A 25,012-nucleotide genomic window follows, 5' to 3' on the forward strand; every position below is an offset into this window, starting at 1 on the left:
CGATAATTTCAAATTGACACGCTGCTTTCTCTTTGGTGCAGCACGCTCAGGCCGGGCCAGCTTTACGACTCTTTGGTTCAAAAAAATTGTCTATCTGGTTCCGCAGGCAGAAAAGAGTGCCATGGCAGCGAGGTAGCTGAGCAGCGCTTCCAAACTAAAGCACGCCCCAGTTGTACGTACAGGCATGCACCACGACCACGTACACTACACCCCAGGATGATCAGTACCGTGTACAAGTCACAAGACGAGAGCCATCATGTCAAGCAACAGAAGAAAAAAAGACCGGAAGAAACGTCCGAGTCTAGTGAGCCAACCGCTCCATCATGTCTATTTTTTCGGCTGTGCATGGCATTGGCATGGCACCACAGGAGCAATCATGCATGATCATCAATTCATCGTGTCACGTAGCAGTAGCATATCTGAGTACAGAAATATCACAATCTGCTATATACAGTATTTAAGATCGTGGTGGCATTGGATAATGGATGTAGTCGACGGATGGGGACTACGGTGCACACGCACGGCTTTAATATACGGTTGCAAGCCCGGTCGACGTGATTAAGCCGGCGATCGACTGGCATTGTTGGTTAATCTTGGCGTATGGGATAGGGCAATCATCCCCAGTGACAGTGACTGAACCCGACGACCCTGGGGTCGCAACATGGAGTATACTCAAGTGCACTCATCAGTATAATACTAGTGCCCCACTAGGCCACTATGTGTTAAATTACTGAATCTGCCAATGTGGAGTGTCTTGGACCGGTTATTGGAATTATTATCCGGCCGGTACATCGGCAGTACCTCGCACGGAATGATGATAAAGCCGTTTGGGCGCAACGACGGCATCGGCGTGCAGCGGACATGCACTCTTGGTGCATTGTACTGTGCCCAAACAACCCATCATGGCTATGGCACGTACCCACGCTGCCACGCAGGAGTAAATAATGCCATGTGTAACTGTGATAAAATCTTCACCAAGACAAGAGGAAATTCAGCTTGGGCGGCCTTGGCAGAAAAATCGTCAAAAGTCAGAGGGCATCACCCGTCGTCATGGACTGGAAAGGGACACAGAAAAAAGAGAAAAGAGAGACAGAGGCTGCTGCCACTGCGTTGGCAATCTGGCATCCTCCTCCTGCTCCGGCCGTGCCCTTTGACCGCGACACGCACTTGAAATAAAGCTGGGCTGGTTCACGGTGTGGCTCGCCTCGCCACACATTCTCACCCACTTCAAAACTGACCCGAGACTTTGGAGAATCTTCCCTTCTTTCTTTTGGTCTTTTGGACTTGGTCCCTGCCCGGACCGCCTCGCAAGGAGACACCACACGTCTTTCTCCACCTCATCTTGTTCGCATGATGGACACACACACAGGCAAATATTATTATTTCACTGTGTTTTCCCTTACGAAAAATGTGCTATTTGTCTCTTGACAGGTAAAAAGTGTGGTTTGGTTTCACTGAATTGCTGCAAATTTGCACGCACGATAAAAATATTACTGTACTCTGTTTTTCTCGACGAACAATGTGCCATCTGTCTCTTGACAGACAAAAAACTGTGGCTTTGTTTCCCTGAATTGCAAATTTGCACGCATGATACCACTGCACTTCTGTTTTCTGCTATGTTCCGTTCACTTTTATCTAAGCAATCAATCACATATGGAGGTAGGAAATGAGGAGCAGGGACGCAAGTCAAACACCACAGCAAGAACAGAGACGATTTCAGAGTTACCAATCATCACATATGAAGGTAAGAAATCAGAAGAGGCGTCAAGCAAGAACAGAGAAGACTTCAGATAGATACACAGTTAATTCATTCAGAGTAATTAGACACCAAAAAAGAACGAAAAAACATCCACACACAACCAATCCCACTTGAGCAACAGCTGCCCTGTTTACTTAATTATCCTCTCTCTCTCTAGTCAAACAGCGAGCAGAGCAAGCAGCGACGAACACTCCATGGAACTGGAGCAGAAGCCGCCGCTAGCTAGCATTCACCGGCTAATTGTTTCACCTAAGCAATCAAGAGCTTAACTTGGAAGCCAGCGAGTGCGCTGACGCGTTGGCCTTCCCTTCTAGCTCGCGACCTGGCGGCTACCAGAAGCAGACGGACGCGGCGTTGGCGGCGGCCGGCGGCGCCTTTCCGCGGGGGAGGCGGCCGTAGCGGAACCCGTGGACGCCGCCACGGCGGGGGGAGGAGCGCCGGCGGAGCGCGGGCGCGGCCCAGCCGAAACAGAGGCGGATGCGCGCGCGGAGACGTCGGAGCCCCTTGGCGGCGGCGCGGCGCAGGCGGCGCGCCCCGGCCCAGACGACGCGGCGCGTGCGCGCGCGCGGCGAGACCTCGGCGTCGCGGGAGAAGTGGTAGCTCCGGAGGAACAGCTGCCGCCGCTCCACCTGGCGTTCCCACTGCGCCATGTACTCCAGGTATGGCCACGCCGTCGGCGCCATGGCCTTCTCCCCCGCCGTCGCCGGCGAAGCCACTCGCACAGACATGGGCGCGGGCAGGTTCTTGCCTGCTGGCTGGCTCTGCTCGGCTCCCGGTCTCTTGGTGGTGGAAGCAAGAAGGTGGTAGAAGAAGATGATTAAGCGCGTGCGTGAGGAGGACGAGTAGCGGTAGCGGCGGTCTGCGTCGAGATCTGGGGAGGGATACGGCGAGACGGGGGACTTATAAGGAGAGAGCGGCGGCGGCTGGAGGAGGAGGGGCTGGCGGCGCTGGCTGCCGGCAGCTTCGGGGGGAAGGGAGAGGAAAGGAGAGGAGAAGGGAGATGGTTGGAGTGGGAGCGGGCGGGTGGGCGGTTTTATGCTAACCTTGGACGTTTTGCCTGCGCTTGGCGGGCTAATTGACTTTACTTTAGAATCAACAAATCAATCAGACACTTTGTGCTTGATTGGAAAATGACACTGCCATTTGTAGCTTCCTTCTAGTCTGTGCCACATTGTTTTCTCTGGTGCTTGAGGAGAGTTGTCATTCCTACGTGTGTGTGGTGTGTACATGGAAGTCAGTGTACACATGTTCCAGAAATTGGACAGTCAGATGACTCTACATAAAGTTTATCATTTTCACTGAGAAATTGTCCAGAGCAAAATCAAGTTCCAGCTTAGCACGAAACATTTGAGGATCGATCGGCAATTCCACTTTGGGACTAATCTAATTAACTAGCAGAGCATGGCCATGGCCCATGGCATGTGCCAGTGCAGATTTGCGTTCCAAAAAATATTGCACACTGCAGGAGGAGTGCCCATGTACTACTGGGATGGGAAGGCGGGACCGGCGACCCATTTGGTGTGCCTTTTCTCCTCTTGTGACCGTTGGATCGGCCGGCCAGGCAGGCTTTGACCTTTTTGATTTATTTACTACTGTTTCGCCCCTGTGCACGCATTAGACCTGAAGCTAGCGCGTGGACGCATGCTGAAATCGTCCATGCGTGCGTGCCAAACCGAACATAAATGGAAGGCAGATTTAGATTCAAGACAAGCTAAGCTCTGGCTTCGTTCGTACGACGTTCTGTTTGTTCTTAAAAGAAAGGGAACATAAGCCCTGGGTTGGGTTCGTACGTGGTTGCTTGCGTCCCGTTGTGCTGTTAATTAATTATTATTAACTCTTAACGACGATGGTCAATGTAAGTCATTATGTCACGGTGGGTAGGACGGACGGGCGGTGCTCGTCGTCGAGGTCTGACCTTGTCAATGCTAGTACAGTGCTACTCGGTCGAGTGTAGGCTCTATGATTTGAAGGTTCCCGATTGATGGCTCTGTAACCAAACCACGGCCGGAGCTGCATGCCGGAAGCCTGAAATTGGCGCGTGTAAGTAAAATAAACAACAAATTAAACGCGAGCCTCGTCATCTCATACACACTGATTGAATCTGTTTTTTTTTCAAGCACATTACAGACGCAAAGCGCTCATACATATGCGCATACACTCATCCTTATGAACATACACGCACATCTTATCCATATAAGCACCTTGGAGAGACTGAGCTGACATATCATCTTGAAATTTACAAAGTCATCATAGACGCTTCGTCCTCGACATGAACGTCTCCTCTCACTGAAAGCGCATCGCCGGAAATCCTGAAATAAATTCAGAAATAATGCGAGCACCAGGACTTGAACCCTGATGGGCTGAGGATATCACTGTCTCTCTAACCATCCATGCTGATTGAACCGTTGCTTGGTCTTCCATCTCCGTGGTATATTTTCGTTAGAAGCGAAGAAACCACCACTGGAATCAAGACAAACAGAGCTCGTGTGTTCGTGCGTGCGTGCGTCTGCGTGTGCGTGCATGCCCTTGTGCGTACGAGCGAGTGAGCGAGCGAGCGTTCCACCAGGGGAATAAACGAACCCTTTACTATGTTCTGAATCGGGCCCGGGCCGGGTGGGTCTACCTAATACGACCAGAAGGTTCTGCCGTCGCGCGCGGTCACACCCGGCGGTGATGGACGCCGACAGACAGCGAGACAGATACAGGAGTGGAGGGAAAAAAAATTATATGAGACCAGGTCTCATATTTAGCAGGTGAGACCCGCCCTGATGGATGACACGTGGCATTCACAAGTCACAAAGAATCTAATCCCCCCCTCCCCTCCCAATTTCAGGTGGGAGTGTGGGATAGATGCTTTGTGATTTATGAATCCCACGTGTCAAGCATCAGAATGGGTCTCATCTGCTAACCCGTGAGACCTGGTCTCATAGAATTTTCCTCCGGCCGGCCCGCCTTATCCATGGCATGCATGCATGTCACGTCCACCCGTGCTTGCCATCCCTCTCGCTCGCTCTTCCATGCAGATAATTTGTGCTTTCCCGTGCATGTTGCCGTTGTTGTTGTGGCGTCCTCGTCTGGATCGGATAATTTAACGGGTCAGACTGCTCGCCGGCGGAGGAGAGGTCCTTTGTTTGCTTCATTGATGGATCGCTTCTCGCTTGTGCGTACGGCGTCGCATGGCGTATTATCGCCTCCATCGGCAGCACCGTACGTATCCAGGGTCAGTCAATTGCTTGCTTAATGTAGATAGATTGAGTGTGCATGCCTGTCAACAAATATATATTGATAGATAGATTCAGTGTACACATCGGGGAGCGAGGACGGAACGATGATTAGCCAATAATGATATGATGATGGCATTGGCGGGTCGAACGCCAGACTTGGTCTTCACGTCACGATGGCTGCACTGCTCCGCTCTGCTCTACATATATACATTCACGAGTAAGTATTCACGAGATTGGAGCTGTATACTTGTCCCCTACGTTATGTGCTGTACCGCACCAACGTTAACTCCTCGCACTGAAAAATAACATGTACTACCTCTTATCGAAATACTTGTAGCTAGGAGAAACAAGTACAAGTTTCCTCAACTAAAAGTATTTTTGATACAGAGGGAGTAGTTGCATAATTAATTTACAATACAGTACATTTTCAGGTTTCAGAATGGCCAATGCCATCAAACGTGTGAATACAACGTGTTGTGTTGCATGCGAGGCCAGACGGGTCCCTACATGCATGCATTGTTATAACATATATTATTCTAGTGTTCATTGTACTATTATGATTGAAGATAGATAAAAGTAGATTGAAAGTTTTTTTTGTAAAAAAAAAACATGTTAGTCTAATGTGAATCGTAGGATAGCTAGTTGTTAATCTTTCTTGTCATCGGAGTAGAATTAAGAGCCTATTCGGCAGTCATCCGGCTTAACAAAATACGGAAGCGGATAGAGCATCACTTTGACGACTTCGAAAAAATAGGCTGCGGGTCGCTCTGCTTCGGCCGCTCCAAGAGCGGAGAGCTTCTTGAATCTGGCGTATGACCGTAGACAACCGCTGTAAATTGTATTGCAACCAGTAGCTTTCTTTGCACTCTCTCTGCTGAGATGTAACGCGTACTCCACACGTGTCTACGTCTAAAGCAGTTGCTGCCGAAATACTATTTCTATTGTCACTCTCGACCACGATGAGGTGTCTCCATAGTCCATAGTTTAGTTTATCTGTCTCGACACGCCATTCGCCTGGCTAATCTGCACAGGGCATGTGCTGTGCGTTGTACGTGACACTTGGACCTGTGCTTTGCTTCAGACATTCAGTAGAGACACCGGTGCTTTGGTTCAGGTTACCCTACCCACAGGCTTCACAGACGATCTCATTTTTCTTCCTCCTGGTCAATAGCGTGTTCGTTATCGGTCAACAAGAGGAAAATAGCGTGTTTGCCATGATGGGATTAGCACGAAACATGAGCAAGTGACGCGATCGATCCCTTTTTTATCCCCAGTTTCAGACTGCCGTCCCTATCTCCACACATCACCAATCACCATGCGCGACATCATCGTCGTCCCTGCATCGCAGCCCAAGCACCAAGTGCGAGTTTGGTTTCCCGCATCAAGCCCAACCAGACCCACGCGGTGCAGCATCTTTTTGGATCTCGGTTGCTTGCTCTGTGCCGGCAGATCCATACGCCGACGAGCTGTGCATGTGATCGAGTTGGGTCGGCGTTTTAGCCTTTGTCCGCCTCGTCCGTGTTTGCGTGGACCTTGGCGTCGTCAGACGACGCGGCGCGTGCGCGCGCGCGGCGAGACCTCGGCGTCGCGGGAGAAGTGGTAGCTCCGGAGGAACAGCTGCTGCCGCTCCCACTGCACCATGTACTCCACGTACGGCCACGTTGTCGTCGCCATGGTCTTCTCCGCCGCCGTCGCCGGCGAAGCCACTTGCACAGACATGGGCGCAGACAGGTCATTGGCTACTGGCTGGCTGGCTAGCTCTGCTCGGCTCCCTGTCTCTTGGTGGTGGAAGGCTGGAAGCAAGAAGGTGGTAGAAGAAGATGAGTAAGCGCGTGCATGAGGAGGACGAGGTGCGGTAGCGGCGGTTTGCGTGGAGATCTGAGGAGGGGTGCGGCGAGACGGAGGCTTTATAAGGGAGGGGGATGGCTGGCGAGCGGCGGCGGCGGGAGGAGGAGTGGGTGGCGGCGCTGGCCGCCGGCAGCTTCGCGGGGGAAGGGAGGGGAGAGGAGAGGAGGGGAGATGGTTGGAGTGGAACCGGATCCTTTAGCATTCATAAGGAAAGTCACGGTGCTATATTGCTAGTCTAGTGTAAAATGAAGAAGAAAAGTCAGGGACTGTTAGTACGTAGTTTGCAGATTGTTTACGGTTGGTATTTACTGTAGATATAAATAATTCAAAATTAATTTTATTTCACCACTAATTTGCATTAATTTGCTTGTATGTAATTACTATAAATATACACAATAGATCATCAATTTTACAAATTAATTTAAGTCATTTTAGCCTTAATCATATGGATAGAAAGAAGGGAAGTTAGGGTATTGTAGCTTTTCTAAAAGCAACTCTAGCAGACCCTGCATCCCGCCCTGACCCGTAAAATAACCGCCAAAATGCGGGCCGGGGCGGAAAAACCCGCCCGATCAGACCCCACATCCCGCCCTGGCCCGCAAAAAATTTTAGGGGGCGCGGCAAAATCCCGAGCCCAACCCGGGAAAACGCGGGTTTCCCCCTCGCGGCTGCGGTGCCCTGCATATAAGCGGAAGCGGTTGGTGGGGGGACATTTCATCCCGCGCTTTCTCCCACCAACCACCTCTCCTCTCCCCTCTCGCGCCGCCGCCGGCCGCCGCCCAAGATTCCGGCGACCGCAGCCTGCGGGAGCACGCTGGAAGGCCACCACACGGACGAGGCCTCCCCCTCCCCCCCTGCGTCGGCGGGCAGCCGGATTTGCAGATCTGCGGCACTTCATCGCGGGCCGCCGGATTTGGCTTTTTCCGGCCGCCGGTTTGCTGCCCCAAGCTATGGAGTGGTCGGGGAGCCTCTCCCGCAGCCCAGGCAAGGGCGCATCGCCGCATGCAGGTGCGAGTTCGTCCGTCCGCCGTCGCTGAAGGTTTGCGGGCATGGACTCGTCCGGCCGTCCACCGGGCTCGGCGCTCGCGCAACGTCTTTGTGGCTTGCCGATGCCGCTCATAGAGTGCGACGACTGCACGCGGAAGTGCTGCGGCTTACTTCGAGCACGTCGAAGCACCCCGGATGGGTGTTCTTCAAATGCGAAAACGATGGGGTACGTGCACTTGCGGTAGCTCGTTTCACAATTCATTCTTTAGCTAAATTGCGGTGGCTCACTTCGAGCTTGCTCATTCTTTTGTGTAGGACGAAGAATGCTCATTTTGGTTTGGGAAGGGCAATACATTGATTTGTTGATAGAAAGAAATTTAATAGATGTTAGTGCACTCCTTAGTACAATCGAAGGCAATGATGCGGCTGCATGTGCAACTAGAGGGGAAGCAACATCTACTTCTTCCGAACCAAAGATGAAGAAAGAAGAATGCAAAATCAAGAATCCACAGATCAACAACGAATGCATGGAGAAGATATTAGTCCAACTAGTGGGAGCAGTTATGGAAATTGGAAATCTTCTAAAATGCATTCTTGTAGTTCTTGTTTTCTTTGGTGTTGCTATTCTAGCAAAGATTTGATGATGCTTTTTGTATCCAATGTTGTTATAAAACAAAGCAATGCAATATGCTAGATCAAATTGAGTTGCAAATTTAAGTTTTGTGGGCCGGGAGGAGATGCGCCAGATCAGACGCCACAATCCCAAGGCATAAAAAAATATATTCTGAGAATATCCTTTTTTACGGGTCCATTATACGGGGTCTGCATCTGCGGCCGTCCGCGCCGACCTGCAAAGACGTTTTCCGCGAACTGTAAAAACATTTTGCAGGTCGGGAGGATGCGGGGTCTGCTAAAGTTGCTCTAACATTTCTGATCAATGATAGAGAATCCGGTTCCGGTTGGAGTGGGAGCGGGCGGGTGGGCGGTTTTATGCTAACGGTGGACGTTTTGCCTGCGCTTGGCGGGCTAATTTACTTTACTTTTCATCGACAAATCAGACACTTTCTGCTTGATTGGAAAATGGCACTGCCATTTGTAGCGTCCTTCTAGTCTCTACCACATTTTTTAGTAGTATATTTTTCCTCTGGTGCTTGAGGAGAGCTGTCTTTGTCTACGTGCGTGGTGCGTACATGGAAGTCAGTGTATACATGTTCCAGAAATTGGACAGTCAGATGACTTTGCATAAACTCGACCATTTTCACCCAGGAATGCTTCAGAGCAATATTTATGGCACAAAGCATTTCAGGATCGATCGGCACTTCCACTTTGGCACTAATTTAACTAGCAGAGCATGGCCATGGCCCATGGCACGTGCCAGTGCACATTTCCGTTCCAAAAAATATTGCACACTGCAGGAGGAGTGCCCAGAGTACTACTGGGATGGGAAGGCGGGACCAACTCACCCATTTGGTGTGCCTTTTCTCCTCTTGTGACCGTTGGATCGGCCTGCCAGGCAGGCTTTGACCTTTTTGCACTTATTTACTGTTTCGGCTCTGTGCATGTTTAAAGCCTGAGACTGGCGCGTGAATGCATGCTGAAATCGTCCATCAGACCGTGCGTGTCAATCCGAGCATAAATGGAACGCAGGTTTACTCCCTCCGTATCAAAATAGATGACCAATTTTATATTAATTTTATACTAAAGTTAATACAAAGTTAAATTATTGATTTTGAAAACGGAGGGGTAGCTTTTAGTGGAACGACCGGATGGTGGAAACGGTGAAGACGCCATTGGTGTGAGGACAAGCTAAGCTTTGGTTTCGTACGACCTTCTGTTCCTCTTAAAGAAAATACAAGCCCTGGGTTGCGTTCGTACGTGGTTGCGTTCCGTTGTGCTGTCAATTAACAACTATTCCCTCTGTTTGGAAATATTTGTCATCAAAATGGATGAAAATGGATGTATCTGAAACTAAAATACATCTAGATACATCCATTTCATTGACAAGTATTTCCAGACGGAGGGAGTACTACTCGTAACGACGATGGTCAATGGAAGTCATTTTGTCACGGTGGGTAGGACGGACGAGCGGTGCTCGTCGAGGTCTGCCCTTGTCAATGCTACAGTGCTACTCGGTCGATTTGAAGGTTCCCGACGGATGGCTTTGTAACCAAACCACGGCAGCTCTGACGACGTCCTGCATGCCGAAAGCATGAAATTGGCGCGCGTATCTCTATACCTATAAAAAACCACGTTAGCCACATGTCAGGCGATTGATTTTTCTATTTCCGGTCAGTCAAATTTGTGGCTGTTGATTCAAAGTGCTTAGTGACTGGATACGTGTGTAGGAGGTCGACTGATCCTGTTACTTGTTCAGACGATTTTTCTGCCTATCCTTGCTGAGTGCACGATGCGCTTCCTTGCATGCATGCATGCATGTCTCTAGTTCGTGTCTCTTGCACGCACATGCATGCATGAAATGCATCTCAATTTTAGTGTGTGTATGTTTTTTCTCCTTGTGTTTGCTTTTGTTTTCTGCACATGTTTGTTCTTGTTTTTTATTTTTTATTTTTTCAGTTGAGTTTTGTTTTTTTATTTGCATATATTTTCAGGTGTTGAATGCGTGTAAATGTATCCGTGCAAGTACTACATGTACAAATTACATTAGAGCACGGAAACATCACTCTTATATGTTTATTCTATATATTATGAGAAGTGCATTTTTGTGCTAATTGTCTGGAAATTTTTGTATTTTTCTTTCTTTTTTAAGGATAATACAAATGCTAATTTTTTGTGCTGTTTTTTGCTTCGTTAATTTTTAGAGAAATATATTTTTTATTAATATTTTTTGTATATGTAAGCACGCGAGTACTATATAATATGTGAAAATTATACTAGATGGCGGAAGTTGCATTATTTATGTGTATTCACCGCATATTACAAAAAGCGCAATTTCACTCAAAGTTGCGTGCAAGTTCTTTTAGCTTGCTTTCTTCTTAAGAGTAATACTAATGTAACTAATTCATTTTCTCCTAGAAAACATTATTTTTTATTATGTTTTAGTTTTTATTCCATTTTCTTTTTTAAGGTTAATACCAACGCCACCACTAATTCATTCCTTGTTTAAAAACTTCCTTTTTATGTAAATTTCACTATTATATGTTTATTCTTACATATACTACAAAAGTGCAATTAATGTGTAAATTGTGTGCAAATTTTGTCACTATTTCTCCCTTTTCACTTTCTTTTACCTTAAAGGGTAGTGCCAATGCCACTATACTCCATTTCTTCTCAGAATATGTCTTTTTATGTTTGTAAGTATGTATATACACAAGTATGATACACCATGTATGTAAACTATAGTAGGGGAGCAAAGATTGCACTTTATATGCTAATGTTTTGCATATTTCAAAATGTGCAATTTCAGGGCAAATCTGTATGCAATTTTTTTAAATTTCCTTTCTTCTTAAAAGGTTTCATTTTTTCCTAGAAAACATTATTATTTTGTTTTCTATTTTTCTTTCTTCTTAAAAGGGTCATTGTTCCATAAAACAATTCTTGTTTTTTGTTTTTTGTTTTTAATTTCTTTCTTCTCAATGGTTCATTCTTTGGTGGCATTACCATCAAGAAAACTGTTACCATTTGTCCATATATTTTGTAGGGCACTGGTGGCATTACCATCAAGAAAACTGGCATTAATTGCATTGATTCTTGGTATCTATGGTGAGCTCATGACTCATGGCCAGTGCAATATAATTGTGGAGACAGAACAGGCATGGATGCATGTTGACTACGCGGTCGAGCAGGGTTTCTAAGCCCTGATATGTTACTTTGTCATTTGAGTATAAGTTTGCTTCTCCTTTGGTTGACTAACCTGTGGGCTTCCTGCTTGGTGTACCACATGATATATGTGGTGAATAATTAGCAGTGGTTGGTGACATGTCAGAAAGAGGAAAACTTACTTGGGTTTTATGTTTGGCATTGTGTCGTGTCAACTAAACTTCCTTTTCACCGAGCATTGTACCTTTGCCTGATCTTGGTAACTTGTGGGCTCTGATAATCAGAGATAATTGCATTTGTACTGAACGCTTGCCTCGCAATGGTACTTGTTTCATCGTAATGTTCATTTCTGTTGTCTCATTATCTGATAATCCCCTCAAAACTCATCCTTTATTTGTTATGAGTCAAAAAATAATCTTATTTTGCTCTTGTTTTATTCCGTGGCAGCGCACGGGCATACAACTAGTGTAAATGTAAAAATGAACAAATTAAGCGCGAGCCTCGTCATCTCATGCACGCTGATCGAATCAGTTGCTTGGTCTTCCATCTGCGTGGTAGATTTTGGTTACAAGGGAGGAAAACACCATTGGCGTCAAGACAATAGAGCTCATGTGTCCGTCCGTTCGTGCGTGCCTCCCTTGTGCGTAAATCCCAGCGGGCGAGGGAGCTTGCGTTCCGCCAGGGGAACGAATCAATAATTCTACACCTACGTGAAGTTAGGAAAGTTCTACGTAAATCCTTCTGGCTAATTATCTCTGCCTCCCTGATTTTCAGGGGGGTGGGCCCCATCCTCCCCTTAGGTCCAATAGTAATCCTCCACATATGCCTGCCCGTTAGCATACGTAGAATATCTTCGTAGGTCTAGCATTGCTCGGAACGAATTACAAACAAACCCTTTGCTTTGCTGTGGATCGGGCCGGGTGGGTCTACCTGACCTAGCTAGTAGTACGTTCGGAAGGCTCCTCTTGTGTGGCACCGCGAGAGGTGAGACAGAAACGGGAGTGGAGGAGCGCCGCGCTGGCCGCCCTGCCTTGGAGCATTTCCAATCGTCCCCCTCCCCCCCACCCCCCCCCCACCCCCTCGAGCCCCCCTAGGAGGCTTTTTTCATCGCCGACGCGCATTTTTTCACCCAGTCATGCCCCCAAAAGCTCAAATAGCGCCGGATTTGGCCAAATTACGTCCCGCGGTCCCAACCCAAACCCAGAGAGCTGGGGGCGCCGGCACTCTTTTTTGCATGCGAAAACCCCACAAGTCAGCCTCTCTCCTCACTCTCTTTCCTCTTTTCCTCACTGGCCTACCACGTGCATGGTCGGCGAACGCCTTCTTCAGCGCGTCGTACCCCTGCAGCTCCAGGCCACGCCGGGAACCCGTTGCCCTCGTTCGTGTCGCCGCAGCCGAAGGCCACGCCGGGGAGCTCCGTCTTGGCCAGCGTGAAGGACTCGGCGGCCAGGAAGCCCTGCGTCGACGAGGAGTGTGGCCGTGGTCCAGGCGACCGGCGACGCTGTGGGCGGGCGCGGGCGGCCCCGGCCCTGAGCGTGGCGACCACGGGCGGCCCCGAGCGCGGAGGCCACGGGCGGCCCCGGCACCGGGCGCGCCGGCCACGAGCCACGCACCGGCGGGCGCAGCCCTCGCACGGGCACGACTGGCGGCGGCCAGCGGTGAACCGGGGTGAGCGCGGCGGCCAGGGCGGGAGGCGCGTGGGGCGGCCGGGCTAGTCGGGGCGTGGTGTGCCGGGCGTCCAGGCGGACTGTGCCCGACGATTGGCATCGGCGTCCAGGCGGGCGTGGTGTGCAAGCGAGCGTCTGGCGTTCCCGGCGGGAGATTCGGCGTCGTACGGCGCGGCCTCCACGCAGAGCAGAACGCCGGCGCCACCGATGGCCATGGTGGAGGAGGAAGGACGGGGTGGCCTGGGGTCGCCGCCGGCGAGCTCGAGTCCGACGTGTTGGGCATGCACAGAAGGTGTTTGTTGGAATGATCGGAGAAAAAAAAATGACTACCTATTGGGGGGACGATTTGGAAAATGCACGTCCCCATATCAAAAATTTCGCCGGGGCAACCTCAGGAGATGTGGGGGGCACAACGGTTGGAGATGCTCTTATCCGTGGCATGCATGTCACCTCCACCCGTGCTCGCCATCCCGGCCGCTCCCTCCTATGCAGCAAGTGATCTCCCCCGATATAAGATGATCTGTGTTTTCCCGTGCATGCGAAACTGCATGTTGCCCTTGTGTTTGTGGCGTCGTCGTCTGGATCGGATAGTTCAACGGGCGAGACTGCTCGCCGGCGGAGGAGAGGTAGTTTGTTCGATGGGTCGCTTGTGCATACGGCTTCCCATGGCGTATTATCGCTTCCGTCGGCAGCATCCAGCGTCAGTCAATTGCTTGCTTAGTATATCTGTATATGTACATTGAGTGTGCATGACTGTCAACAAATATATACGTCAGTGTGTGCGCATATCCGGGAGCGAGGAACGATGATTAGCCAATGATGATGGCGGGTCGAATGCCCTACTTGGTCTTCACGTCACGCCGGCTGCTCTGCTTAGCTCGGCTCTATACACATTCACATTCACGAGACTGGAGCTGTAGACTTGTCCCCTACGTACGTTATGTGCTGTCGCGCACCGCCGTACCGTTACTCCCACTGAAAAAAGAACATGTCGATGCATGATTTAATAGTACATTTTCAGTGTTCAGAATGGCCAGTGCCGTCAAAACTCGTGAGTGATCACGAGTCAATATAATGTGCTGCACTGCATGCGACGCGAGCCATTTGACCCATGCATGCATGATTATACTAACAGCATCCCCTGCCGCGCCTCCAGGCCTTTTTTTTACGTCAGCAGGTGAAAAGCGGCCCAGTCGGGCCCCATGACTCTGTTTTTTACCGGGTTGGACCAAAATAACAGCCGGCGCACCCGAGCTGAATCCGGCGCGCTGGGACGCCCGGGGTGCCGGCACAAGCGAAAACGGGCGTGGGGCCGCTCTGTCGGCGAGTTGAGAGCCTTTTCCATCCGTTTCTTCCCGCTCCCCCCCGGCTTCCCTCTCATTCCCTTCATTCCTCCCGCCAATCTCCCTCCTCCTCCCCTCCTAGTCGGCTGCCATGCCGTCGAAGAAGTACGTGCTCCCCCGCGCCGCGACGGCTTCGACCGCCGCCATCGCCCAGCCGAAGCAGAGGAAGCCGAGGGCGCCGCCGTCCAACGCCGACTAGAGGGCGGAATTTCAGCGTCGGGGGGCTGTCACCACCGACCGGCAGAACAGGGCCAACGCCAAGAAGGCCCGGGACAGCGCGGCGATCGCGGCTGCGGCTGCGGCGGATCAAGCGGAGCGCTCGGCCGAACAAGCCGAGGCGGCTCGCATGGGGATGATGAATCCACACGGTGGCCACGCCCAGTACGCGCCCTGGAGCTAGCAAAGTGTCGGTTCACCGGCCAGCTTCTCGTCGTCGCCGCAACCCTGGGGATGCACGCCATCGCCGGGCTACACCAACGGGGACGCGCACGGTGCGTTCAACCCCAACATCACCTTCCCCCATGGTCACCCGGCCCTGCGCACGCCCTCGCCCGCCTTCGCCGGCGTGCAGTACCCGCCATACAACTACTCACCGCCGGCTTATGCGTCCTTCCCGACGCCCCCTCTCCGCCGTGGGGCGCTGCCCTTCTCCCAAGCCTCCACGTCGCACCTCGGCAACACCGACGCGACCGAAGCCGACATGGACGACATCATCACGGCAGGCTCGGCCGCTGCCGCCGCGTCCCCCGGGTTCGCTACCCAGGACAAGACGATGGACCTCGACAGCGACATGGACGGCGAACTCGGGTACGGCGAGGAGGAGCCGGAGGAGCAGGAGGAGGAGGAGGAGGAGCCGGCGCCGGTTCCAGCGAGGAAACGCAAGAAGAAGAAGGAGGCGGCCAGGACCGGAGAGCCGCGCATCAGGTGGGCGTCCAAGGAGCAGGAATGTCTCGCCGAAGAGTGGAAAGTCGTCTGCGTCGACCCGGTCACCGGCACGAACCAGAGCATCGAGACGTATTGGGAGCGCATCAAAGCCGAGTTCGACGAGCGCAAGCTCGTCGACCCCTACTTCAAAGGCGTCTACATGCAGCGCAGGTCAAAGGCAATGGCGAACCATTGGGGGCTCATCCAGGGCGCGTGCAACAAATGGCATGGGATCGTCGAGTAGATCGCGGCTCGCCCGAAGAGCGGCGCCAACATTGAGGATCAAGTATGGCACGCCGGTCTCCCCCTCCTTTTTGCCGTGTGCGCCCGCCAACTGTTTGTTCCTCGGCGCAGCTGATGCGCATGTTCGCCATGTATCGCCAGGACAGCAGCGACCAAGAAATCAAGTACCTCCACGTCTTCAAGAGGATCGAGAAGTGCGAGAAGTGGGCGGATGTCCGGCGCACCCTTGCCAAGGCCAAGGAGACCTACAATCCGGATGCGCCGATGCCGGCCGCGGGCGACGGGCGCCCCGAAGGCAACAAAGGGCCCAAGAAGGGGAAACACGCCGACTCGGCTACAACGCGCGTGCAGGAGTCCATCGAGCATTGTCTCGCCGACGCACAGGCCCGGGCCGCCTTGCGTGAAGAGAAGACCGAGGCGCGGTGGTCGGCGTTGATGACGAGCAGCGCCGTCAAGCTCGACCTACTCCGGACCAACGTCGCCGCGAAGAAGAGGAACACCAACCTGGCTTTCCTGCTGGGCGGGGCGGACATGCTCCAGAGCAACGACGAGCAGGTCAAGGCATGGTACTTGGCGGAGCGCGGCCTCATCCTGAACCAGCTGCCGTCGACGGCGCCGCCAACTCCCACGCCCACGCCGACGACGCCTCCAAGCCCGAGCGATGATGCCTCCACGACGCCCAGCAGCACAGAAGCCGCGCGACGCCGCCCAGCACAAAAGAACCTCCGACACCGCCAAGCCCGCGCACGCCGACTCCGCCGACGCCGGAGGCCGACCCCGCCGTGTGATGCGTTGCACAGGCGCGTCCTTTCTTTTTTGTACGCCGAACTTTTCATTCGATCGCCGAACTGTGCCGAGGTGATGATCGCTGAACCAGGCCGCTGTGATCGCCGGATTTGTGACTTTTTTTGTGAGCGGGAATGACTATGTTTGAATTTGCCGCGGTTTGGGGAACGGCGCCTGGGGGCGTGACTGGGAGCTAGGTCGCCCCCAGGGGCCAATCTAGCGCCGGTTCGCCCCCAGGCCGCTCTTTTTCGGCGCCCTGGGGGGCGAACGGTTGGAGATGCTATAACATGTCTTTCTCTGGTGTGAATCCGAGGCCGGCTAGTTGTTAATCTCTTCTGTCACGATGGCTCTCGTTGAAAACTGGCACGCGGGTTGCGGAATGCCCTGGGTGGATTGACTAAGCTTCTGTGTCAGGATGGGAAAAGATACGTTGCAGAGTAACACAAGTGCATGCTCAATTAACCACACTCTTGGAGTGCATAATCAATATTTTCGCCTGCTAGTTCTGCAACTGATTTGCAGGGTGTGGTGTTTACCTAGTACTACGACTCAACTAATTACCTACCCAGGAGTATATTGCACACACGTGTCCAATCAACTAAGAAGGTGTATGTATGTACCGTCAAGTAGAACCTCCACAAAAACTCGATTCTACATGTCTTGCAAACAAAGCAAACTTGCTGAATATCCAAGTGAACCCCTCTCTTCTCCGAATTAACAAGCCCTTACCCTCTCCGTCTCTACCATCTGGAGTATGACCGTGGACAACTGCTGTAATTTTTTTTTTTTGCGATGGACAACTGCTGTAAATTATAGTACTACAACCAGCGAAAATGCTCTTTGGAGGCCGAGCACCATGGGGCTCGTTATCTTGGGCGTCGGTCTTCACATGGATCAGGCGCAGCTTCGTAGTTGTCTCATGTATTCCACTCACCAGGCTTTTACACCGCACCGTATTCCCATTTATGCACAGTGGCAGATAATGTAAACCAGCGGCCAGACCAGCGCACGAACAAGTGCCATCATCGCATCGTGCACGGCAACATAGACGAACACGAGTAGGATTCTGGCTGATTCTAGCGACCGATTTTAGTCGCTGATGCATCCCATGCGCGGAGCCATCACACATGTTCGCGTGCTGCTTGGTGAACGTCTATGCCTCATCAAATCTTACACGCAGCTATGTTTAAACGAGTAGGGAGAGATCACATCGCATGGCCCCTCCGGCCAGATAACAAACCAGCTGCGCCACTTCGTCCAACTTGGTGTATCAAATTTCTAGGACAAATCGTCATTGTGTAACCACTAAACACCAACATAATATGCCCGTTTTATAGACTAAATCACCTGAAAACATAATTTTTCTTTTCCGAGACGTGAAAAGATCATTTCTCGCTTGACAGGTTAAAAAAAAGGAATTGTGCAATTCAAATTGTTTTGACTGTCACATCTCGGAATGACATTTTTTCCTTCACATGCATTAATTGTCTAGATTTATTTTCCAAATTACTTTTGCATCACAATTTTTTGTTAGAAAATTCTGGTGAAAAAAATATTTTTGAACACGTAAGACACAGCCACCCCTCATGCGACACACAAATAAGTGCACTCAAGCCAACCTCTCACGGATATTGTAACTCATTCAGTTTATGATCAATTTTTCACACGCTATCAACAAAAATGCATTCAGATTATTTGTCATTTTAGCGGTATAGTTTAAAAACAATCGCTCCCCTCGGACTAATAATCCCGTTACCAATTGAACATACACCCCCCTTTAGTTCTTCGATGTCATACCATAACTGCAGCTCACATCGACCCCATGGCAGTGCAAGTGTACTAATCGACATTTTCCAGGTGTGAAAATTCCAAGAAATCCCCATATCTTATACTCGCATTGGCACAAGATAAATCACACATGCGAATAATATTTTATTGCCGGCCCCTCTAGCCAAGGATGGAAACCGTTCGACTATTCGCACTCTTCAATTTTTTAGTCAACCATAGATGTTACCCGCTGTTCCTAATCACTTCAATTAAGATGCACTCTACCATTTTTTATGGCGACATTTTTTCAGAGGAAGCTAGAAAAATTATGATTTTTTATTTCTATATAATATTTCTTATTTCTTAACAAGCTAAAAGAAGATGGACTCTGCCTGGTGCGGTCATATTCTATTGTTAAATGAATTGCGCGCACCAGGTTCGCCTTGTTTTATTTTCATTTTCTAACTAGCACTGCATTAACTTGTACGAATAACCGTTTTTGGGTTTGTTGCATCTCAGTAGCTGAGATTCCCCGCACACCCAACTGAATCCCGATACTAGAAGAAGCACAAATTTGACAGAAATGCCAAATGATTACCTGAATCGCAACTCCTCGAAGAAGAATTCCATCCCATCCATGATGAAATCGCTCATGTCCAGTGTGGCAGATGAAGGGGACGATATGTGCATGGCCTCCAAGTAAATGGAACGTGACTTGTATCATAGTTGGGCCATCCATACCATTTAATGACACACCTGGCCGGCCCTAGCACCACATGTGGAAAATTCATATCTGCTCTCGAGGCACATCACGTACCTGTAATCTCAGGCCCGTGTACAAATCTAGCACACCAACCATGGCGCATGTGTATTCCCACTTAATAGCCAACATACATGCATTGTAAATGCACGCTGCACACATCACAGCGTCTCGATGCATGGCTCAGATAAAGGCCTCGTGGTAGTCCGGCCTCCAAAATGCTCCACTCTGCAACCAGTAGCTTTCTTTGCACTCTCACTGCTGAGGTGTACTAACGCGTACTCCACACGTGTCCACGTCTAAAGCAGTTACTGCCGAAATACTATTTCTACTAGTAGAGTGCCCGTGCGTTGCCACGGGCTCTTGAAATAGTTTACCAGAGTTACATGTTAAAATCCACACATACAAACAATATAACACAAACTGAAGTCCATTATTGCAATGTAACAAGCTGAGTGATGTTACAACTTAACATCTATTACAAAAATACTAATATCTAGATGATGCGCTTAAGAAATTCTTTCACAATATCAGGAAAGTTTCCTCTAGCTTCATTCCCGCGATGTTTTAGCAAGTATAATAAAAAATGCTTCCTCAATTCATACCCATCCTGTAGAAAAAATAAATGTAGTTAGTATGAAAAATTCACGGAGAAGGTCTTAAAACATGTAACCCACAATACTCACCGCGCAAACCGGCTTGACCAATTCTTTACCGTTCCACCAGAGCATAAAATGAAAAACAAAATAGCCAGACACATTCCTGGAAAACTTTCAATTAATATTATAAATAATATAATGATAACAAAAGTAAATATTCTTGTTATGAATTCATTACCCGTCTATACTCGTTGGAACACCGGCCAGAAATAAACGATGCCATTTAGATATATCAAAATTCCACCCAGGCAGCTTTATTTCGAGTGCTTCTTTGAAATCCCTTGAAAAACTTTTTAATTTCAGTGAATGCCTCAAGTTTTTATCCTCTGACGATTGTGATGATTGAATAGGATCCATAATATATAGACGACGTGCCTCTTTGTCGATGATGTAGAGGATGTATCGGCCGATGGATGCATAGGGAAGATAAATCTACAAGTGGAGCTATTAGAAACAAAAACAAACCATGATAACAATGGTCAAAATATTTTATTTACCTTATTGCAAGATGAGATGTCGGTCTCCATCCCAGGCCAGCTATCAAATAATGTTGCCAACGTCTGGATAGTTTCCTTCTCACAAAATTTCTGACCTCGTGTTGACTCTAGCAGCATGGACTAAGTAAAAGAAAAAAATATTGTTTCAACATGTTGATACTAATGGCACCTAGAATGAAGAGTTACGGTAACTTACACAAAATCGTAGATCCATGTAGTGTATAGGAGGGTCTGTGAACAATACTCCCTCATCACATGCCAGCATAAGCACGGCGGTGTTGAAGCAATCATTGTCCATGGGCTGCTCCATGTTAAGTATGCACTGAAGTTTCTTAAGACTTAAGCTCATTGGATCGGGTGTGGAGCTCCGGACCCATACCTTCCTGTAATTTGGATGGTAAGAAGAACAATAATATACATCCGCACATTAAATATTGATACATGATACTTACTCCAAACATCCAGCATCATTGATCGACATGATGTAGTTGCAGAGGCCGGCAAGTATTTCACGTTGGTCCGCGGGAATGATAGTGATTGGGGCGGGACGTTTCTCTTCGACCACGTCAGATGGATTATCCAGGATCTCAAGATCAGAATTAGCTAAAGTTTCTTCGTTGAGAGGTTGATGGTACATGGGACATCCTTTTAACTTATTAAGCTCTGAATCGAGCAAAATAATTGCTAATTTTTGTCGAAAATGTTTCATATCCTCCTACAAAAAAATATGAAAACAATTTATAAGATATTTTGATAAAACATTATGAGATAATGTATAAAACTGAAATACCTGCGTAAACTGGTCTGACAGTCCATGTGGTGTCCAGTATTCCATATAATTTAGCATAAACAATCCACATGATACGCTATAATATTATAAAATAATGCTTCAGAATATCACACAGATGAATCTAAAAACAAACCATTGTAACAAGTGCTTACCCATCGGTTTGTATTGCCTCCTGAATTTGCTCTACAACCGTCCATTTTGTAACATTGAGATCAGGCCACTTATGACCTTTGATAAACTCCGGACTATGCTCTACAAGTTTCAGCCATTTCTCGAGCCCTAGCAACTATTTTATATATGAGAAATGTTAAGGATGAAGTCAAACAAAATAAATGCTAAGATGAGAAAAGAAATAGATATTTACCGTAGTAGCAAGGTCATTGCGTTTGACATTCTCACCAAGTGAGTCCAATACTTGGATCTCTCGTTTTTTGGCGTTGGCAACTGCTAGATACCAATGGTAGCCCGGCATGTTAATCGGAATGAATAACTGGTGTAAATAAGATACAAGTCACAGTCACAATTAGATATAGTTATTAATAAATCATTAAACATATGAACTAAATAAAAACAATCCATAATTATATGCATGGATTACGAGACAAAAACTAACCATATCTTGTTGTAGATAACAATTAACATGACGCACGATGCGACGATATTTTGATGGGTCTATGTCTCTTTCCCCGTCTTCTTTTATCTGGCCCGATACAAACGTGCTAATAATGTGTACCTTTTCACCCGCCCTGTCTTGTAGATGGTCGTGAGCAAGCATGCAATATATGTAAGCATTTATCACCTGTAATGGGCATTTAGATTATATTTATATTTTATGATATTATATATTGTTTGTATTATTAATTACAAAGTTTGTGCAATTGGTCTTACACCGTCATGTAAGAACATATCATCTTTAATAAGGCATTCCAAATCGTCGGTTGATAACAAGGCATCTCCAATGTCTACGAACTGGGTATTCTTCGGGGCAGACTTGATTGATTCGATGACTGTAATATCCCTAGCGGTACAAACATAGTCTGTCGAATTCATAAAAATATGAGCCAACTTAACAATCAAAATGAGCAAAATTAGTTCAATACAAAAGACAATATTACAAAAATAAGATTGATAATAATATAAAAAAATACCTTGTGGGATAATATGTAAATTAGCATCCTTTTTTGGTTTGTTATGAGATATAACCTCTTTGACATTTTTATGTTGTGAATCTTCGTCCCCTTTCAGCGACATCGCATCTGAACCCTCAATGGATTCTTTCCGTGCATCTCCAAAGTCCATATCCATGTCTCCTGTATTCTGAAAAAACAAGAAAAATAAAGAAAGCCCTTCCGTATTATCATCTATAAGATACATACAGAGGAAGGTTAGCTATATGCACCTCTTCTCGTGGTGTTTCACTGTGGTCTATCATCGTTTCATCAGTGAGTATGTCGGAACCCATCAATTTATATCTATGCTGAAATATAATTAATACTTTTTACTGCATCATAAAATTATATATAATATATGATAAAACTGAATGTGAAACTAACACAACTGTTTTCTCTGCTAATAAAAATAGTATTTGGTTATATTAGGAAAAAATGACGCTTAGATCATTTTACTAACACAACAAATCGGGGAAACAACAAAATATAATGTTCACATATAAGTAATTAAGTGTCTGAAATTGCTTAAGTTATTTTAAATTATTTGTATAGGCTATGGAAAATTACCATACAAAAACTAAAACAAACAAACCAACATTAACCAAGTATATTTATTTTTATATGATTTGTTTTGTGATACCCTTAGTATATGTCATAAGAATATAAATATTTATTTTTATGCACCATATTTAGTATATATATATATATATATTCAAATTTGTTTAATTTTGAGGTATGTATACTGTAAATATATATGATATTTTGTGAGATATAAAAATAATTAAAAAAAAATTCAGACGTCCACTAATAACAAATATACCATGATGAAATATTTAAGATGAAATATAAATGGTATTTCATACTGCATCATATTTCTATATATAATATATAAAAAAATAAAAGTGAAACTAACACAAATTTTTTCTATGCAAAAAAGGATACCTATTTAAATAAATGTTGTTTAAATAAATGTCCTACCCCATGAAACTCGGGATAAACAACAAACCTCAATGTTCATATATAAGTAATTAGTCATTTGATAATTATTTAAAATATTTTGTAGGCTATGAACAAATGTCCAACAAAAAAAACAGTTGTAAACTATTTCAAACAAAAAACTATAATGAAAAATTACACGGGCCATAAACAGCACGTCCAGGCCCAGACCAAATGCATCACGGGCTAGGCGTCGGCCCACCTCCCCCGCGTCGGCCCGCCTCCCCGCGTCGGCCCGCCTCCCCCGCCGCGTACCTTATCCACCCAGTTGCTCCTCTTCCTCCACTCACTTCATCTTCCCACTTTCCCCTCCTCCGCCGCATCGCCGCGGGGTAGGTGGCGGCCGCGCGACTCCGCCCGCCGCATCAGTCCCTCTTCCCTCCACTCATCTCTCCTGTTCACTCACTCGCCAGCTCTCGCCCTCTCAACCCCCCACACCCGCCGCATCGCGGCGCGCGTCGCCGAGCCCGCAACCTCCACGCCATCTTGCCGCGACCACCGCACCAGTCTCTGGCGCCACCTCTCGCCCTCCCACCTCCCTCCGCCGCATCGCGGCGCGCGTCGCCGAGCCCGCAACCACCGCACCAGTCTCCGGCTTCACCTCTCGCCCTCTGACCTCCCCCCGCCGCATCGCGGCGCGCGTCGCCGAGCCCGCAACCACCGCGCCATCTAGCCGCGACCACCGCACCATGCTCCGGCGAGACGTGTGCGACTGCTGTCGACGCACGCATGGAGCTTCATCGCCCAGACGCGGGTGCTGGATCCCGTCACCCTCCGGTCGGATCCGCGGTGGTGCTGGTCTCCGAAGAGTTCGACGGTGGATCCGCAGCGCGGTGCCTCGATCTACAACGCCAGCAGCTCCGGTACGCAGATCCGACCCCTTTCCTCCTCTACTTTTCTTTTTTGTGTATGCATTTATACACTGCATTTTCTGTGTATTTTCATATGATTTACATGTGGATCCGCACCAATATTTGATTTCAATTTTTTGTGCTTGTATGCTATATTTTGTATATACAGATTATTCTTGTATGGAGAGACCAGGGGTGTGCTTCAGGGGTTCTGGATGAAGTAGGTCGAGGCGTTGATGTTGTGTCCAGGCTTTTCTTTTATACAATGGTGGCGATGAGGGATGAAGTATGTGAGGATCAGTAATGTTGTCGCACGACAATGTCCGTTCACTCATGGGTTTTCTCAAGGTGAGGTGGTATCTTTTATTTCTGTGCATATGTGTGTTCGTCTGAATTATTACTTTTGCATGCACATTTGTTGTTTGCATTTGCACCTGCGGATGTACATACATAATCATACCAAAACAACATGCACTAATTTATGGATAGTTGTTTTCTAATCAGTCATCTACTACAACCAAGATTTCTCTAGAATATTAACTCTTGAGATCACGCAACTGAGAGTGAGTGTAGTGAGTGTGCGGCGTTGTCCAATCCAATTTGCTTAGATTCGTAAAAGAACCTTCATGTTAAATTTTGTCGAAGTGCTTGCTTGCGTCATGATCCTTGTAACTACAACTATAATTCAGAAGAACAGGGAAGAGTGAAACACTGAATGAGGTCTGGTCTTTGCTCTGCCTTAGAATTATTGTAAAACAAACGCATAACGTACATAGTTTTTTATAAACAAAGTGGATTTTTAATTAGAAGTCAAACTGTTGTTATGATTTTTAGTCTAAAAGGTATGTGATCGTCATCTTAGAATGCCAGTATGACACAAGTAGTGCCAGTATGCACGTGCATTGCTGCCTATTTGTATGAAGGTTTGACATTTTCATTACCAACAGCCCGACTGTTAGAGCTTC

At 48.0% G+C, this 25,012-nt stretch overlaps 1 protein-coding gene across 1 annotated transcript; it reads right to left on the minus strand.

Annotated features, from left to right (window-relative positions):
- Positions 1-1,785: 1,785 nt before the first annotated feature.
- On the minus strand, positions 1,786-2,768 carry LOC123126043 (uncharacterized). The gene has a single exon (XM_044546458.1). The coding sequence runs from the start codon at positions 2,485-2,487 to the stop codon at positions 2,089-2,091; it is 399 nt and encodes a 132-aa protein (XP_044402393.1). The 5' UTR covers positions 2,488-2,768; the 3' UTR covers positions 1,786-2,088.
- Between the last annotated feature and the right edge of the window lie 22,244 nt (positions 2,769-25,012).

The sequence above is a fragment of the Triticum aestivum genome, chromosome 5D (genome assembly GCF_018294505.1).
Source record: "Triticum aestivum cultivar Chinese Spring chromosome 5D, IWGSC CS RefSeq v2.1, whole genome shotgun sequence".
NCBI classification, from domain to species: domain Eukaryota; kingdom Viridiplantae; phylum Streptophyta; class Magnoliopsida; order Poales; family Poaceae; genus Triticum; species Triticum aestivum.